This window comes from Eucalyptus grandis, chromosome 11, assembly GCF_016545825.1.
Source record: "Eucalyptus grandis isolate ANBG69807.140 chromosome 11, ASM1654582v1, whole genome shotgun sequence".
Classification (NCBI taxonomy): Eukaryota; Viridiplantae; Streptophyta; class Magnoliopsida; order Myrtales; family Myrtaceae; genus Eucalyptus; species Eucalyptus grandis.
Genome location: NC_052622.1, coordinates 47,039,372 through 47,057,917, shown reverse-complemented (window position 1 = coordinate 47,057,917; position 18,546 = coordinate 47,039,372). Strand labels below are relative to the sequence as shown.

At 41.2% G+C, this 18,546-nt stretch overlaps 2 protein-coding genes across 6 annotated transcripts; both read right to left on the bottom strand.

Moving 5' to 3' along the window:
* Window positions 1-4,523: 4,523 nt before the first annotated feature.
* Window positions 4,524-10,779, bottom strand: LOC104426737 (autophagy-related protein 18a). Its single transcript, XM_010039883.3, has 6 exons — window positions 10,739-10,779; window positions 10,233-10,263; window positions 7,994-8,722; window positions 6,549-6,756; window positions 5,487-5,613; window positions 4,524-5,169 (listed from the first exon to the last, which is right to left on the bottom strand). Exons 1-6 carry the CDS (start codon window positions 10,777-10,779, stop codon window positions 5,082-5,084), a joined length of 1,224 nt encoding a protein of 407 aa, XP_010038185.2. The 3' UTR covers window positions 4,524-5,081.
* LOC104426736 lies at window positions 10,530-17,343 on the bottom strand. Of its 5 annotated transcripts, XM_010039882.3 has the most exons (14): window positions 17,205-17,342; window positions 17,042-17,112; window positions 16,765-16,804; window positions 16,484-16,530; window positions 16,256-16,390; window positions 15,943-16,150; window positions 14,625-14,938; window positions 14,419-14,547; window positions 14,203-14,336; window positions 14,031-14,113; window positions 13,726-13,817; window positions 13,150-13,277; window positions 12,687-12,800; window positions 10,530-10,818 (listed from the first exon to the last, which is right to left on the bottom strand). In XM_010039882.3, exons 1-13 carry the CDS (start codon window positions 17,275-17,277, stop codon window positions 12,728-12,730), a joined length of 1,527 nt encoding a protein of 508 aa, XP_010038184.2. In that variant the 5' UTR covers window positions 17,278-17,342; the 3' UTR covers window positions 10,530-10,818; window positions 12,687-12,727. The 5 variants fall into 5 exon arrangements, 4 of the variants coding, with proteins under 4 accessions (XP_010038184.2, XP_039161444.1, XP_010038183.2 ...); XM_039305510.1 differs by lacking the exon at window positions 10,530-10,818 and having other exon boundaries at window positions 12,600-12,800; window positions 16,480-16,530; XM_010039881.3 differs by lacking the exon at window positions 10,530-10,818 and having other exon boundaries at window positions 12,600-12,800.
* Between the last annotated feature and the right edge of the window lie 1,203 nt (window positions 17,344-18,546).

The following is an 18,546-nucleotide window of genomic DNA, read 5'->3' as shown; positions in this document are numbered from 1 at the left end:
GAGCCCTTTTATATAGGGGGAAAGTCTTCTGCTGCAGGAGTGGTTGGATTGGCGTGCGCACAGACGCTACGCTAAGCATACATACAGACACGATGCATGTGAGGACCCGGACTTTTCACAGTGCACACATGCAGCATTGTATTTCGTACTGGAAGCCTTTCTGACCGTGACAACGATTGGACCGAACGTCGTCCGCCCCTTTCCATGATGTATAATTCGTCGAAACTCAACTTCAGATGGCTCTTCTGGGTTACCTGATGAACGGCACGCACATAATAAACACACCAAGACTTTCATACAAACTGTCATTAACTTCGTCTCGCTGGAGAACGAGTAAAGTCCGATATGACATTTTAGCAAACGAAAAGGAGTGTATTGAACAATTAACAACGGTTCAGGGACTACTGAAAAAGAATGTATACGTGATTATTGATTATTTCAAAGCTCAAAAATAATTTTCATGTTGGCTGTTCTTATTGGTGGGCCTACTGAAAAAGACAGTATGGTCTTCGCCTTATCTTGAGCTTATTTTCTAGACGAGAAGTGATTGATAAACACCACAATATTTAATCGCTCATTGAAAGAGAGAGAGAGAGAGAGAGAGTGGGTAGATAGAAGCTTGCATCCCGTTCTTAGAGCTACCACGCTATGCGATGATGATGAAAGTGACGGCTTCACAGATGGCTCTAGGTCTCCCTCTAATGGAGATTAGAGTTGTTGATTTATCTACCTCGTGGGCTCAACTAATTTTTGGCACTTGCCCAAATTTGAGTCGACAGTAAAAACTTTGCCCTTTCGTTTTCCCTAAAACCCCAATCCCTCCATTTTTGTAGTTTGAGTAATGCAGACGTTTTTGCTAGTTTATCTTTTATTCGAAACTGAAGTACCCATTTTTGGCCTCTTCCCGAAAGAGTCCCAACATCTTTTCTTATTATTTTAAAACAGCCAACTAGGGATGCTTCTTCCCAGCTCTTAAGAGAGTGAGAAGCTTAGCATGAGATGTTTAGACAGAAGTAGTTGCCCAGTCCGTCCTTAACCTATCGTGTGGAAGCTGATTAGTCATAATATTTTTAATTTCACTAATTCAATCCCAAACTTCTACATAAATAATGTAGTAGTTTCCATCAATTGCTATTGAAAATCGTTGACATGATGATGATATTGATAATGTGGATTGCTGCATTGGTAATTTACGGCAATAATTAGATAAAAAAATTATATTGATAAAATTGAAAAGTTTATTACAGAATTATAATAAATTTAGAACTAATTCGATAATTTTCCTCGTTTACAAAAAGCATGTTGCTTTCTTAGCAATCTTAAGTTTCATTTTTCACTGCCCTTTCTCTTTTTCTTTTTTTTTGACAACATGTTGAGCTTCTACGGCGACAATAACAATGTTTGGTCAATTCCACGAAAGCTACATAGCGAGACAAAGTCAAAAAGAAGACACGAAAAGGGATACGGTGGAATAATTTTTTTCTTGAGAACAACGAAATTAAATAGTGAATTATTGGACTCGTGGTCAGCAAGCTCTGGGGCTTCAATCGGTTCCATCGGGTTAATCGAAACTTGGAGGTCCAGTTTCTGAATAATCCCCTTTGTTTATATCTGCGCCGTTCGCTAACTACGAAGCATTAATTTAGATGCAAATTATTTTGGAGGACCACTTATTATATAGTATAGTCTTTTCCTTTACCATTTGTTTGAGTAGCCTGTGTTTGTATATATTTGGTGAAATTGTTCGAAAAATCTTAAATTTATTGCATTTTTATCAATTCAGTTATAAATTTTTCAATTTTGTTAATTGAATTTTAAACATTTTCACATTTTGCTAGTTAAATCCATCCGGTTAATTTCAGCCGAAATTACGACGTGAACACCGACCATCCTACATAGCACGGTCGATGCTGATCTAGAATATGAGAGGTGGGAGGTTCGAATCCCCTCATTCTCAGGGAGGTTGGGGTAGGGATGATTTAGTTTCGAGAGTGGGTTTTAATTTCCACGCCCTGTAAGGAGACAGGGTAAAAGTCACTAGAGTAGGAATAGTGTAGGACCGACAAAAAAAAAAAAAAAAAATTTATTGAATCTTTTATTTTTCGTTTTCTTCTCTTTTCCTTCTTTCTTTTTCTCATTTTCCCTTTGTCGGCCATTGTCAAGTCTTGTCAATGGCCAACCAAGGTCACTGGCCTCAAGTGAGGGACGCTCAGGCCTAGGCTAGTGACTCTCCCTCGCTTGAGACTAGTAGTCATCGGCCATCAACGAGGCTTGGTGGAGGTCGCAGGAGGAAAAAGGAAAAAGAGTAAAGAAAAGAAGGAAAAGAGAAGAAAAAAGAAGAAGAAGAATGTAAAAATTTATTAAAAATGTTAAAATATCATTAAAGATGTTCACATTAGTGTCAATCATACACGTAAAATGACTAGCGTCTATATCAGTAATTTGCAATCAAAATTGGCCGAATAGATTAAATTAGCAAAACATGTAAATTTTAGGATTAAATTGGTAAAAATTGAAATCTTTAAGACTAAATTAGCAAAAATGAAAATAGGTTTAGGATTTTCTAGACAATTATTCCATATATATTTAGCTTTTTAAATTTCACAAGTATAGAAATAATTCAAGTAAACAGCGGAGTTTCACTTTCGGTCCATCGCATGCTTTCGCTCTGAATCCCAATGCTCGGATGGAACTTCGGAATCCTTAATCTACCTTGGATTGAGAACATAATCCCAATATAAAAAGGGCCTTCATGCAGCCCTTAATCTCTCAATCTAAGGTCTCCACAGTCGGTGAATGTGCTTAATGTTGTTCGTAGAACGGTCAAAGAACCCCCCAAAAAAAATTTAATGGTTGTCAGACCCAGAGAACAAATGCCACTACCGATGCAGCAATAGACTATAGTTTATAATTTAAAAATAATAACAATTCGTTCCTCTTCTTTTCTAGGGTTTCAGCTAGTTGACTTGCGGTTTCATCTAGGCTTGGTCTTTAATGGAGCGGTTAAATGTAGATTAGCCACCCCCCAAACAAAAAAATCGCCATGTGCATCGACTCAAAGAGATTGCTTTATCAGTTCAATTCTGAAGTTTTTCATTAATTTCTCACTAGAGAAATCATCCATGTCATGTGGCATTAAAACCTGACTATATACATATATACATGTCGTAATCTCTTCACAAATTGAGTTACGAGTTTTTTCGCTAAGTAAGTAACCCTAGAGCCCGACGTCGGTGTTCGTGCTTGCTGTGCTCCTCAAAGGGCGCAATCAAGGCATCTTTGAAGACTTGTAAAGGGGAGCTCCATGCCGCTCACATTAAAGTGACTTGACCAACTAGCGGATGCCTCATGTTGGTCTCTATAGTTAAAAGATAAGAGCTCAAAATAAGTAATCAGGTTATCAAGTTATGCATATCGAGAAAACTTTATGTTATTTATTTTTGGCCGTGAAATTTTGGAGAGTCTTAAAATTTTCAAGACGGCGAGCGCAAAGTTTTTACATAATTAAGGTGTGGGGATTAATTTTAATTAGGTCGCTAATGAAGCCTTTGGTTTGTCAATGCAGTTTCTGACATCAACCTATCGCGTGGGCCGATGTCCTTCCTAAGTTTGATAGACCACTACGTGTTCATAGGAAAATAATAATGTCGGACCACTCTTTTCGTAAATATTTTCTTTTTCTAAAAAAAATTATTCTTGGATGAGGAGACATTTTCAGATTCTCGATTCATGGAGGGAGCCGAGGCTGTTCACAGTATAATTTAATATATATTATTTATTTTCATTTTGTTTTTCTAGAGAGGAGTGAGTAAAAAATGATCAGTCAAATCAAACCACAAATTTCAGTGCGGTGATCTGATGTTTTTAGAGACTCTCACGAATCGTCTTGAGATCCGACATTGCCTTTGCCTCAGAATGCGTACACGACACCGGCGTCTGAGGATACGTAACGTGACATAATACAACTGCAGATTGTTTATGCAACGGGACGTGCATTATTTTATAGTTTGCCCTCTTTCTTTTTTGAATAATATATATTAAAAGGGTACCTTTTCTTGGGCCAGAAAAATAAAAATGGGGTGAGAAAAATGCGGAGGAAAATGAAACGGCGCTTCAAGATGCGGAGTAGAAACGTGAAAAAGGAAGATCTAACGGACCGAAAGAACAAAGGAAATCTTGACGGAGTTCACGAGTGAAACGAAAGGATTTCAACAAGGAAAGATTCGAGGCGGGGGTCGCAACGAAGATGGCGTTTCCACCACGTCGAATGCGAACGGCCGTGTGAAACCTCATTAACGTAAGGTCGGGGGACGAATTGAATTATTGCTTTCAAGTCGTTGAAATAGAGGGAAGGGGATGGTCCCGAGTCTCATGTAGATGTCGCAGGCCTAAGGCTCGATTCGAACACGAAATCGTAACTAGACTAGAATGACCTGACATGTCCACATAATTCGAATCGCAGGCATGACAGATCGAAAGCTGGTCTAAAAAGTCATGAGATAGTCATATGAAATCGAAGAAAATGCTCGAGAGGACGACTTCTGAATCCCATTTTTTTCAAATTGTAGCTGTGGACCACATGTGCTCAGAACGACAGAACATGTCGGCGGGGCATCTTTTTGAATAATTCAAAAGCAAGTCCCATAAATCCAAAATCCAGTACCTATCTGTTCCCCCCGCATGTGTCCATCTTTCGCATTTCAAAAGGGGAGGAACGCAGATTTCGCAGAATCCTGCTCTTCGTTTCGTTCTCGAGCACTTCAAAGAATCAACTTGGACGCAAGCCCTGGAACCATATTCTTCGGAATCGGGCGACGATGCTGTGGATGATTACACGACCGTCTCCTATTGCTCCGCCAGAATTGCTTGAGTAGGGAAGAAATTAAGGAAGCGTGGCACTTTTTTTTTTTTTTTTTTTTTTTTGGGTCTTTACATCGTTTCTCTCTGGACAAAGTGAGATCACATGCCAACTTTACACAATACTCTGCTATCTACATAAGGTACAAGGAAGTTCTATATAGGGACACATTCAAAAACTTACATAATATAAAGCAGAGAAAAAGTCCGGAAAGAAGTCACCATCACGAGGCTTGGGATTCCAGAAAGTTGTGGTACTCCAACTGGGTCATCTCTCCACCAGTCACTTGATCAAATTGACATCGATAAAAGCTGCAAACAAATTCCAACCGAGGTTGATTAATAACCAAATCCATATATGGCCCTTCACATAGAGTGTAGAGAGAGAGAGAGAGACGATGATGATGGATGAAAGAAAGTAGTTAGTGGTATGCTCAATGTCATCTAGCAGCAGAATCTAGCAACACTTTGCCACTTTTCAATAGAAAGAGGTGCCAGAGAAAGGATAAGCTACAAACTGGGGGAAGAACACGGAGATCAAAAACCAATGCGCAGACTTATTTATAAATATATGACATCTCTTCATGCAAGGCTGCAGAAACAACTATTATACAGTAATATGGTAATACCTTCCATCCATCCCAAGAATGACAACTGTGTTCTTCTCATGACCGAAAGCAACAATATATGGAGACCCTTCACGCAAGTGATACTGAGCCACAGACCACTCTGAGCTAAAATATTTAGGCAAAACTCCTGCACAAGGAAATTCACATTTAAAACCAACTCCGTTGAAATGCAGTAAGAAGCGAAGTTATTATGAGCAGATGAACAAAAGACATGACATTAATCCAATTGGCTAATACAGTATACCTACGGCACTGAAAACTACACATTGCTGCTCACTGAAGACTCTCAGAACATACAGAAATGATGGGATGAGAGCAGAGATGGCATCTCATAGAACCAAAACTTCTTGTGAATGCATTCTATTTGGTCAGCGTCCTCCAGATGACAACTAGATTCAATTAACACACCAATGCAGCCATAGAACTTTACTCATGGCATTTTCTGATGAGGTGAGATCAGAAAGCAACTCATGCTAAGACTTGCAGAGCCCCTCAATAGCAACTCCACATGCTTTACAGTAGAAAGCCAGCAGGTGAAATGAGTGTCTAAAATGCGTTTATGCTTTCCAGCAAAAGCTGAACCTGAGAGAAACTTCATTTGGACCCTTAAGCTGTAAATGAGGAGCATCATTTTGCTCGTTATCATGACACATGGGATGTATTAGAGTGAATTTCAATGTTACATAAACCTTAGCAAGAAACATCAGCCTAAAAAAGCCTCAAAGTTTAGCCAACTTATTGCAAGTATTCTCTGGCAATATCAAAGTTTCTAGGACATCCATGACCCTAAAAATTCAATCATTTCTGCATAGAAGATATTCAACAAGAGTCTATGTTGAAGGAAGAGAAAAGCAGATTGCAAGTATGATGATCATCAATAAATAAAGTCAGCATCTTCTGGAGGACAAGTTTCACCAGTTCGGCTCAAACATATCATCAAGAATGCTATATAATATCCAAAGCCATCAGAAAATGAACAAGTAGCAATCTGCTTGATTATTCACCACAGAATTAAAACTTAGTGATAGCATGCGGGTTGGTCATCAACAGGAGGAATTTTACCTCTAAAAAACGAGCGAGATGAATTTGACGATGTAACAACAGAACTAGAATCGGATGCACTTCCAGAAGCATCATTGCCTGTGGATCCTGAGTTGACTTTAAGGCCAAAAACATGGACAGTACCCTTGTCACTTGAAACTGCTAGCCATTGTGCAGTTGATGAGAAAGCCAAGCTATGGATTACCGCTCTATCTGCACCTCTTCTCACCTGCATGTGTTTTTGTCGATTGGAATCATTAATATGCTTCAGAATCATGACAAAACTAATTACAACGGTATTCACTCAAATCTTTCAGGAGAATAATCAAAATAACTAAGAAAATGAAAAAGAAGCCCAACAGAACATGCTATGTGAATATAAGTTTATATTTCGATATAATTAATTATCAGAATAATGAAAATTTTGATGCTGGATGAAAACCATACTAGGATGAATTAGACAACTTACGCCATCATAGACAAAGAATAAAAATCCAGAAGCTAACTCAAAAAGAATTAAAATTAGCAGTCGCAACATCAACCCAATTTCTATCTGTGAAATGCCAACAAGTGATGGCCAAAATGAAATTGCCAACAAGTGCAATTGCATCAAAAGTGCACTTCTTTTCTATAATGCAAAAAGCTTTGAAAAGGAGTCCAGAGGCTTCACACATTAAAAATCCATGTGGGCTGGTCCAATGATTCAAAAAATTGAGCCAACGGAAACTTTGTAAATGCAACTGAACATTCTTTAATTTGACCAACGCGATATAAGACATAACAAGGACTCAACCTAGAGCCAACTGCCCGTAAGGGAAAAAAAATTGAAGATCAACGGCAGTACATGGCTGTCAATGGTAGGAGCAGCACATAGGTAACACTACATCTTACCAGCAACAACTGATTTGCCTCAATACACGAGGTGTCTTAACATGGTGGACTCACAACCAATGTAACTTACAAGTTAGCATCGTAAAACCAGATGATCCAACCTAACTCTCAAATAAAAAGGTCCAGGAAAAATCACCCACATGGAACGGGATTGACAATAACAAACTATAAATGGGCATTAGCAACACTATGAGACCAATGGAACCATGAGTTACACAGTGTAGTCCAACCAAATTAAGCAAAGACAACTAGAAATAGAGGTTTACAGCTGTTATATACCAGTAACCAGCTCCTAAGAAATAAAACACTACTCAATGCATAACCCCCATTAAAATTTGGTCATAAAACTGCCTAATAATTATATTCACCAAAGTCACTTTCTAGATTTCAAACCCATGTTTTGCTGTAATATTTTCTCTTAAAAGGAGTACGTCATCTGACAATTCAAATGTTCTTCCAATTCACTCGTTTCTGAGCTCAACAAAGGGCATTGGACACCTCAATTTAGCTAAAATAAAATGCACAAACCACATTCCAGTTCCAAATAGACTAATTCCTCAATCAAGACAACTTACCTCCTGCAACAGAGTGCCATCAACCGCATTAAAGACCCTAATGAGAGTCCCTTTCGTGCTCGCCGTAGCCAGGAACTTGCCGTCCTGAGAGAGCGCGAAGCATGCGATCCGCGAATCGTGCGCCATGACGAATTTCGTCCTCTTCGACGCGTAATGCTCGATCCTCACCTGCCCCTTCTGGAGCCCTGGGCAGACCAGCACGAGCGACCCTGCCGTCTGCGACACGACGCAGAGCCCCTTGGGGTTGGCGATCGTCTCAATCTGGTGCAACAGCTTCATGTCCGCGAAGTTGTACACGAACACCGTCTGCTCCAGGACCACCACTATCCGGTCCCGCCGCAGCCGCACCGACCGCACCGCGGCCCGGAACGTGAGGTCACCTATGCACCGCGACTGGTGGTCGTCCCAGATCATGACCTTGTTGGGCGCGTACTCAGGGGCCGGGCCGCCGCCGACGAGGGCGAGGATGTTGCAGCGGAAGAGCATCTCCACCACCCCGACGCCGCCGCCCCCGCCCCCGCCCCCGCCGAAGTCGCGGCGGAAGATCTCGCGGAACAGCTCGCAGTTGTAGATGCGGAAGCCGTGGCCGGTGCCGGCGGCGAAGCAAGTGTGGTCCTGGTTGAAGGAGACGTGGAGGAGCTTCGGGGGAGGGCGGGCGGGGCGGCCGGCGAGGGGGCGGGGCCGGCCGGGGCGGAGACGGCGGAGTCGGGGTCGGGGTCGGGGTCGGGGCTAGGGTTTTGGTGGTGGAGGTCGTCGTCGGTGATCAGGGAGAGGGAATCTACGGTCTGGGAGAGATCGGAGGGGTCGGATTGGGGGAGGAAGTCGTCGGAATTGGGGGCCGGCCGGGGTTCGGCCACGGCGGGGAGGAGATGGCGGAGAGCGTGGCCATGGAGGCGGCGGTGGCGACGACGACGACGACGACGACGGTGGCGGTGGTGGTGGGTTGGGCTTTTAAAGAGATCCGGGGGTGGCTTCGCAATTTTCAAAAGAAACGATTCAGATTTTTTTTTTCTTTTTCTTTTTTTGCCCCCGATTTGCTCGTCCAATTGACGGTCTTGTCCCGGGGATGTCCGCGGTGATCTGGGAGGGGGCGGGGACGATTTGAGGATTTCGCAGGAAAATGGCGGGATGAATTTTTGGGATTTTCGATTGAATTCAAGATTCGTTGATTTAGGGGGAGACAGCGTCGTGGGGAAGGAAGCGAGGGCAGCGCGCGTGTCGTTCGCGTCCGCACCAAGCAATTACGTCATCACTCTGACTTCCACGACGAGCCGTTTTGGGGAAAAAGCTCCTTTTTCCTTTTTCTTTTTCAGCGTTTCTGTTTGTCCATTTGAAAGAAGAAATAAGAGCAATGATTCGGAATCGAACATGCATAATCACAAAGTCCCTTTATGCCCCCCCCAAAAGAGAATTTTTTAAAAATATATTGGAAACAATCATTAATGATAAAGATTGTCCTTAGTTGGAAGGAGTTCTTCTTCACACAATTCCGACAACATCATAGTTATGAATTTTGGACCAACGAAGGTGGTAGGGATTGGACTGCTGCTTTGTTGGAAAGGGAAATCGCCCCACGAATCCAAGGAAAAAATTATTGCTTGAATCAAGATTACGTGATCTATTTTGTAGTTATTGTTGACTGGATAAAATGAGTTTCGCATAAAACCTACATAATCTAACTGTTTACGTGATATAAATCCACATGATTCGAGTATAGACAAACGGTTTCTTAGGTACTCACATTCTATGTGACCATTGAATCACTCACATTCAATCAAACCCATAAGTCCCATCTTTTTCCATCATATTGAGATTAAACATCGGAGGTCTAATAATCATAAAATGTGAGGATGTGATATTTAGAGAGCATACTATCTAAAGATCATATCAAGCACTCATAATGTATACTTAACGAGAAACATCCAATTTCAAAGAAGTGATGAATATAGTAAGGAAAAAAAATGCATTATGATAAGAAATTTAGCAGGATCTTATCTGGCTTAGCAAGTATCTTAATGAAACTCCTTATTTCTAATAAGGAAAAGACATGGGAGAACGACCTTAGAACATTGAATCATGACGAAAAACAATGGACGACAGTCAAGTGCGGTATAGCCAAAACAACTCTCACTCAGCCCATAGAAAATGCTTGCTTTGTCGGATGATATAGTCAGTCCTTAATTTTTCCGTGGCAAAAGAGGAGGATGAGATGCTCCATGCATGCTTCTTGCTTCCTTACCTTAAGTGCAAATTGATCGGATGGATGCCAACTACCACAACGAAAAGAACACGTTCCCACTTAGTCCGAAGACGTGAGAAGGTATCCGAAGTTAATGCCACCTCGAGATCTTAGCTTCTAAGCTTAGTGCCTTGTTTAATGTCTCCAGTGTCAACCCCCGCACCATCGCATTCGCCTTTACGTTCCCATTCCCATTCACATTCTATAATGATTCCGCCCTTCTTTTTTATATGGTGAAACAGACATAGGACATAATTGGGCAGGATAGCAAGACACGGCATCGGATGCAACGCTTCGGACACGCCAACCAGATAGGTAATTTCCATAAATACGTACAAGTGATAAGTGAAGCACAAGAGGTCAAATATGTTTTTCCTTCGTCGTTTCGATGGAAGATGCAAGCCGTTCATCGAGTAAAAAGTGAAGTACAAGAGGTCACCCAAAGGGAAGCGGGGAGAAAAGACAGGTTCAGAGACAAGAGAACGAAACTCGCGGGAGTAATTTACCAGAGCATTCCAGAACTGCGCAGTTCAAGTGCTGGACTCATTCCGACAGGGCTCATCCGTTGCCTTGCAAGGCGGGGTTGCTGGAAGCATAAGTAAACGCGGGATTAGCACATCCAATCAATTCTGCAGCAATCAATGCATACGTTTCGGCCACACAAGTTGGAAAAGCCCACTCATCGAGGTCATGCCGCTAGTACCCAAAATTTTTCTTTTGTTAAATCCAGTATCTCAACTTTTTAAACGAGAGTCAATAGGAAGCACTAGTTAAAATCGTGGATGGAATCTTCCCATCTTCCCACTTGACTAATAACACCGTTAAATAGTCATTGACTGTTTACATTAACGTCCAATGTGTCTTCCCGAGATGATGATACGTTAGCACAATCATATTGAATTGTCAAAATTGTCTAAGTTCATTCTCTCCCTCTCATCATCGTCAATTATACTTGAATTCTGCTAAACAGGTAAGTTACGTCAACAAAATCACGTGATGTGACAATTTATTTAACAGATGCCTCACATTAGGCCGGATTTAAAAAGTTGATGCACCACTGCAAAACCCAAAAAGCATATAAATTTCCAACACATATAATGCAATTCCTAAGCATTAGCAAATAAATTGGCGTCGAATAGAGCATAATGACCCTATTTAAAAAAGAAATCCAAAAAGAAGTTCATGTCAATTCCTAGTAAGAAAATCTCAGTCCAGATAAATCTCTTCAAACGAACACTATTTTCATTTATGTTAGATGTAAATTGCAGAACCCATTGTTTGATAGGTGCCACCACATCAGATGTGACAGACTTGACTTAGGGTGCGTTTGGGAACCACTTCCCAAAGCCCCTTGGGAGTCCAAAGCCCTTTGGGCACAAAAAATGGTGTTTGGCAAAAAACTTTGAAAGGGACTTAGGCAAAATGCTAGCATTTTTAAGGCTGAAAGCCCAAGGCAGGTGGGGGGCTGCCTTGGGCTTTTCAGCATTTTCGGCATGCTGAGGAGCACTGTTCACTTTTTTTTTTTCCAAAATTGTCCTCATGAATTATTGGTTTTTCCTAAGTGCGTGCCCTTAGATGAACACTGTTCATCTTCTTCGGCGAACGACCGCTACTGGGGACGCCGCGACCTCGCCGCCCTTCGTCGGAGAGTCGGGCGACCTCCGCGAGTCGCGGCGTTGCGCTCGGCGACCGTCGCCGCCGCACCGCGACCTCCGCACGGAACTCGCCGGGCCGCGCGACCCATCCGACGTCGCGAGCCTCGGGGTCGAGCGACCTCCGCGAGGGTCCGCCGGAGGTCGCAGGTCACCGGAGGTCGCAGTCCTCGCGGCGACCTCGCGGCGACCGGATCCGGTCGCGGCGACCTCGGCCGCGCGACCTCTGCGCAACCGGATCCGGGTCGCGGAGGTCGCACGACCTCGCGGCGACCGGATCCGGTCGCGGACAGGTCGCCGCGAGGTCGCGCGACCTCCGCGCGACCTCCGCGCGACCAGATCCGATCGCCGGAGGTCGCGCGACGAGGTTGCGCGACCTCTGCGCGACCGGACACTCCCGGCGACCTGCATCCGTGGTCGCCGAGGTCGCCGGAGGTCGTTGAAGGCCGCCCCTTGCCGGTCATTTTTTTAATTTTTTTTTTTTATAATTTTTTTTACCACAAAACTCCATTTGCAAGTGTAATTTCCCAAACACTATTTTGCTCAAAGCACTTCACAAAGAGCTTTCAAAGTATAATTTACCAAACACACTTTGCATTTTACAAAACACTTTTAAGTCAAAGGTATTTGCATTTTCCTAAAGGCTTTCCCCAAAAGTGGTTCCCAAACGCACCCTTAACCCCCCCAAAAAAAAAAAAAAAACAAATACAAGGGATTACGCAACCGGAGAATTCGCATTTGATTGTGCCTCAACTTCATAAAGATGAACAGAAAGCGTCGACAGATTAATCAAATGAACTACCCGGGAAGGTTCTGCTGTCACCTCCTTGGTCAGACCTGAAGTCAAACTGAGACATGAGAAAAGTACGTCGACAAAATAATGCTCTTCTCATAGCCCATCACTTGAACCTCCTTCCTGCAAAGCACTTTGGGGTCAGTTATTAACTTTCAGCAACACAAACGGACGCTTACTACTGTCACAGATCATGCCCACATCCACGTTTGATAGAACTTCAAATAAAAACAGCATTTTGAATGTGTTTTTTCCACCCAAAATTCAAGAAATAAAGATATATTTACAGGATACAAGGTAACTGAATGACCATAAATCCTTGTACTAGCAACTTGTAAGGGAAATTCTGGTCCAAAACTACAATAACTGACAAAGATTTCCAGATGTAAAGAAATCTCGGCGAGCAATATTTTTCTGTGAATTTTGGCGAACAGATGTTAGTAGAACAGTACTTCAAACCAACTATACCTACCAGGGGGAATAAATGCGGATCAGGTTTCCAATTTCGAGATCAACATCGTTGCAAATTCTTGGGTTAAAAATAACAGTCCTCTTTCTTCCTGTCAGATCTGCCTGACTACAATGTGGGAATGGGGTTCCCTGCAGACACGGAAATGAACATTCACGTCCTATTGTGCCCACATTTTTACATACATGAATTTATACACAAAAAAATAGCGTCACTATCGGTACTTACACAAAAAGGGAAAAGCAAGACGGTTTCATGAGAATAAGCAGTTACAGTTCAGTAATTCATATTTTTCCAATATGAATCAGAGTAACAAACAAAACCTTCCCTCATAATCTATTTATGATTTTCCAAGTCATTAAGCAAAAATATACACATTGACAACAGCTCTTGCACTTAAAATTGGCGTCCACCAGATGGCATAAAATCTGGATAATTACTATTAGAAAGGAGAAGCTCAATAGCCAGGCTTTTCAGTTAAGCATGTATGTAGATTCCTCCGAAATCTCTTAGATTGATGTGCAAGTTATGCAAATGATAATAAATATTCCTTAAAGTGGATTTTAATCACAATTTGACCTCTTGATTCTGTTCCAGAGAGCAAAGACAAATTGTGAGCTTTGCATCCAACTTTCTCGACAGGATCATTACATCAATGAAGCCTGACATACCTGAGGAAAAATTGACAAATAATCAAAATTAGGCCACCAAAAAGAAAAAAAACACCTTCTCCTAGACACGAAGAAACAATTTTAGCAAATTCTTAATCCATCAGTAATTTTACCAATCTTTTTGTTTGATTAAGCCTAATCTTTTATTCTATTTTAGAGGAGATGCTGCTTTCAGGGAAAAAAAAGCAACAAGATCACAAGTTGCAGTGGTACCAGCCTGCAGCTTCTTCAAGAATTCCTGCTCACTCTCCTTTTCAATCTGCATGACCTGTTGCAATCTTCCAAATAGTCCAAAGCTGCAGAATGATAGGCAAGTGCAGTCAGGACTACCGTCCGCTTTTACCACCATAAGTGTGTGAACAAAACTTTAGTCCCCAAAAACTACCCCAGTGACTTTGGAACTGTGATAAGAGCCCTTCCACTGTCCAAAGGGGTAGAATCTAAAACTCGCTGAATGCAATCCGCCATGCTTTGTCGTTTACAGTATGCTACAGGAAGCTTCAGCTCATCAAAGTTGTTCTGGATGGAAAAAATACAAACAGTCTCTAGTGTATCCAAGGAAAAAGCACGAAAGAAAAAAAGATTCAAAGTCAAGGAATACCTCATCTTCACTAGGTGATTTACTATCCATTGCCTCAATCTCCCCTTCATCGTCTGGCTTTCCTTGTCCTGTAGTGAAAGTACTTCTCTTGCTTGCAAAGCCCATCCTAGGCCGTCTTTTGCTACCAGACTTCATTATAAAGTAAATCAAAAAGTAAATCACTTGTCCCGGCTGGTATAAAATTTTCAAAAAAGGAAAGGGCAAACCATTTCATTTGGAAGGTTACTGCTGTCATGGAGTCCATCTAGAAGGTCAGCCATAGAATGCTTAGCATATCGATGTCCAAGAACTAGCGCATTGGATGGCATGCCCTCTGAATCTTCCTTTTCTTCTTGATCGAAATCATCAGAGGCATCTACCGCTTGATAGCCCGGCTCTATTCCCTTTACATCTTCATGTATTTCAGGCTGTTCACACACTTTTTGTAACCCCCTAATTTCAGCCCTTGGAATACAGGACAAGTGTTCATCCTTGCGGTGAAAGCCAAATGAAAATTTTGCCTTGGCTTTGCCTTTGGAAGCTGTTGCAGTTAGTTGACATATTCAACCGCAGATCATGCCATGCAGATCCATGGAGAAAAAAATACAGCAGACTTCAAAGAGGTGACAATGGGTGAGAAGTAGATAACATGCTATAGGATGCAACGGAACCAAGCAAGAAATTCAAGAAGGAAAGGAAAGAGTCAAACAAAAGTAGGAAACTAGTCATCACAGGCAATCCCCCTAGACAAGTCAATGTGCAGTTTCAAAGGTAATTAAACCCAAGTGCTGTAATTAGGCTTAGATTATCAATAACTATCCAACCAATCCAAACGAAGTTTAGTCTCCGAGAAATAAAGCTAGCTACCTAATGACTGACAAAAATCAAATGGTCAAATTTCATACCTATATTGCTGATTTCTCAGTTTTCAAGGACAAAGTTTGGTGATTAAAGGGAGGCAAACAAGGAACTTACAGAGAAATATAAATCATGACATAGGCAAACTGTAAATTATATTGCAAGATTCAATTTGAATAGTTCAGTCAAAAGTAAGAAATTTGATTTAATCACCACAAACTCTCGGATAGAGAGATGGAGTAGGTATAAAATCTAAATCAACTAAATTGTAAGGTCGAAGTCACAGAAGAGTATAGGAAAAAGCACGTAATCCCAAGTAAAATATAACTCATACTTATGTACTCTGTCAATTTTGACCTCAGAATAAATCACCAAGATGATTTTCTTGAAAGAGCATACGATTCGTGTCATCAAGAATTGAACTCTCTATAACAACCTACACCATTATTGTGTGACGTCAAGTCTACTTTAGTTCTATAAGCATAGAAAACTCTCCGTGTCCAAGTTGGAACTTTAAAGAACTGAGATGCATAAGTTGTTTTCCATTGGATATAGAAATTCTAAACCCTAATGAAGCAAGTTTGTAGTTGCCTGATGGCAATGTACATAAAGCTACAGAAGGAAATTTCAGAAAGGCACAAAAACAGAACAAAACATATACAATTAAAACCTCCAAAGTTATGTAACCTTTGGAACAGTGGTTTGCTCTAGAGTGGCTAGCATGTCTCAATGAACATGAAGTACTTTGAATAGACTGGACTGATTCTCCAACATCTTTGACTACCACAGAGAGTGTTGCCAATTCCTTTGCTTTTGTTTTGGAGGCATGAAAGCCAACTTCCTCAATCTTTCTATAACTCGATGGAATGGAAAGGTTAGCAAGAGGGCTACTTTCCTGAGCAAGGTACAATAAAGCAAATGAGGCTTAGATAATGCATGACAATATACAAGGGCAGGTATGCCATAGCCAAGTAAAGGGCTGACCTAATTCTTGATGTACCTCATCATCAGATATCACTTCATCATCATCTGCAGTGCAGCACATGAATTCACTCTTCGGAGAGCAGATGAAGCGGCGGTCATTGCCAAAATCAGGAACTTCAACTTCATCCTCCAGAGGGAACTCAGCTTGCTCCTAATTGAACAAGTTTCACAATTAACAATAAAATTAATTATACTGAGCAAAAATAAGCTGAAAACATAATCTAGAGAAACCTTTAACACCTGCCTCAAATTGTTTAACCGAGCTCGAAACAACAGAAGTTTCTCCTGCATCTGTTCAAATTGCAGATATTTGAAAATTCAGTGATAGAGAACAGTTAATGTGAACACTAGGGTAACAGTAGCAGCATCACTTGCCAGATCATAGGTCGATTATTAAGGAAATATCAACATCGATATTCTTCACAACGAATTAAAAAATACACAGTGATCGTCGACAAACATATCGATTCAAAGTGAAAACGACAATTTCAAGGGAAAAGGAAAAAGAACCAGAAATGCATATACCTCTAAGTTTTTCCAGCTGAGACAGAATTTGCAGTCCGTCCTAAGTAAAAACACAAAATACACAGTCAGAACAGACGATCCATGCGCATTCGGTATCTCAAAAAACCGAGTTGAATTCGAGAGGCGGCAGCAGCATCCTCGCACACAGGCTTAGAAGCATGAACGCTCGTTCCGTATTTTCCCGGACAGAGCGACCAGAAGCGGCCGAGCATAAGGATCACGCCGGACGCAATCCATCGAAACGAACGAACGATCCGACAGAGAGCCGAGCGCTTACCTCTCTCCCGGCGCGCGCGTCCAACGAGGCGCAGTCATCCGACAGGTCGCCGTCGATGTCCTCCTCGTCGGCTGCCATTGTTCAGGTTCACCGCAACAACGTGAGAGAAAGAGAGAGAAAGAGAGAGCGAGGGTTGTCGAGGCGAAGAGCGACGTGAGGGCACCTGAGAAGCTCCGGTCGGAGACCGGATTTTCCGGCAAAATGTTTCGCCGCCGCCGCAGCCGCCGCCGCCGCATCTCTTTTGACTCAGGTCGCTCCGGCTCCCCGAAATTTGAAGTGGGAAACGACCGAGTCACTGAGTCGCGGGTGCGAGGGCCGAGTCGGGGATGATTGGGCCTTCGGTGGTCTTGCTGGGCCCCACGAAAGCTTGAATCGCGGTTCTTCCGTTGGGCCGGAACCGGCTAAGGGCTTCGATCGGCCGGTATCATTAGTTGGTACTAATGATGATTATTATCGAGATTAGCGATGCCTTTTGTCATTAGAAGTAATGATCACTAATAAGAAAAGTTATTCTTATTGTCGAAATAAATAAACCAGATTGATATATGAAGTTAAGGAACAAAATATTCAAATGTTTGACGCGTTGAACTATGTGTATCTTAACTTAGCCACTACAATGACTAATTATCATGTACATCTTGCCCTAACACAGATATTAAATTTTCTAAATCAAGAGATGATTGCAAAGGCATATGTACATATGCGCGCATATATATATTTATATATTATTTGGATGGAAATATACTATATCAAGTTCTAATATATAGAAATGTGTATTTATTCTAGTTTTAGCTCAAATGCCTGAAATGTAGATAAAAACACAAAAGTTGTACTGCAAAAGTAAAATTTGTAGCCTTTTCCTTATCCACATTTTCATAGTATTAAAATGAAATAGATTTCTTTACTGGATAGATAGATAGATGTAAGGGTTAATATCCTGAAAAACCCCAAACTGGTACACAGGTGACCAATTTCAAACTAATTTTTTTATTATGAAAAATCTCAAACCGGTACACCTATGATAAATTTACCTCAATTGACCATAAAAAATTCCAAATTAATATGTTTGTGCCAAATTTACCCCAACCTAATTTATTCAACAGTAAAAAATCCTAAACTTATACATTTATAATAAATATACTTTATGTTAAATTGAATTAGTACCATAAAAATTATAAAAATTATATAATTGTGACAAATGAAGAGTAAAATCCCAAACTAATATATTAGTCAACTGTCACATGTCATTTAATTTAGTAATTTAACAGTAAAATTTAACAGAAACTAGCATAAAGTAAATTTGTCACAAGTATACTAGTTTGGGGTAAATTTGTCAAATGTCTATCGGTTTAGGATTTTTTGTGGTCAAAAAATTAGTTTGAGATAAATTTGTCACAAACGTACCAGTTTGGGGTTTTTCAGGGTATTAACCCTAAATGTAACTACTAATCTATTAATTATTCGCATTTAAAACAAGAATGCCCTTAAAAAAAAACACCCCTAGA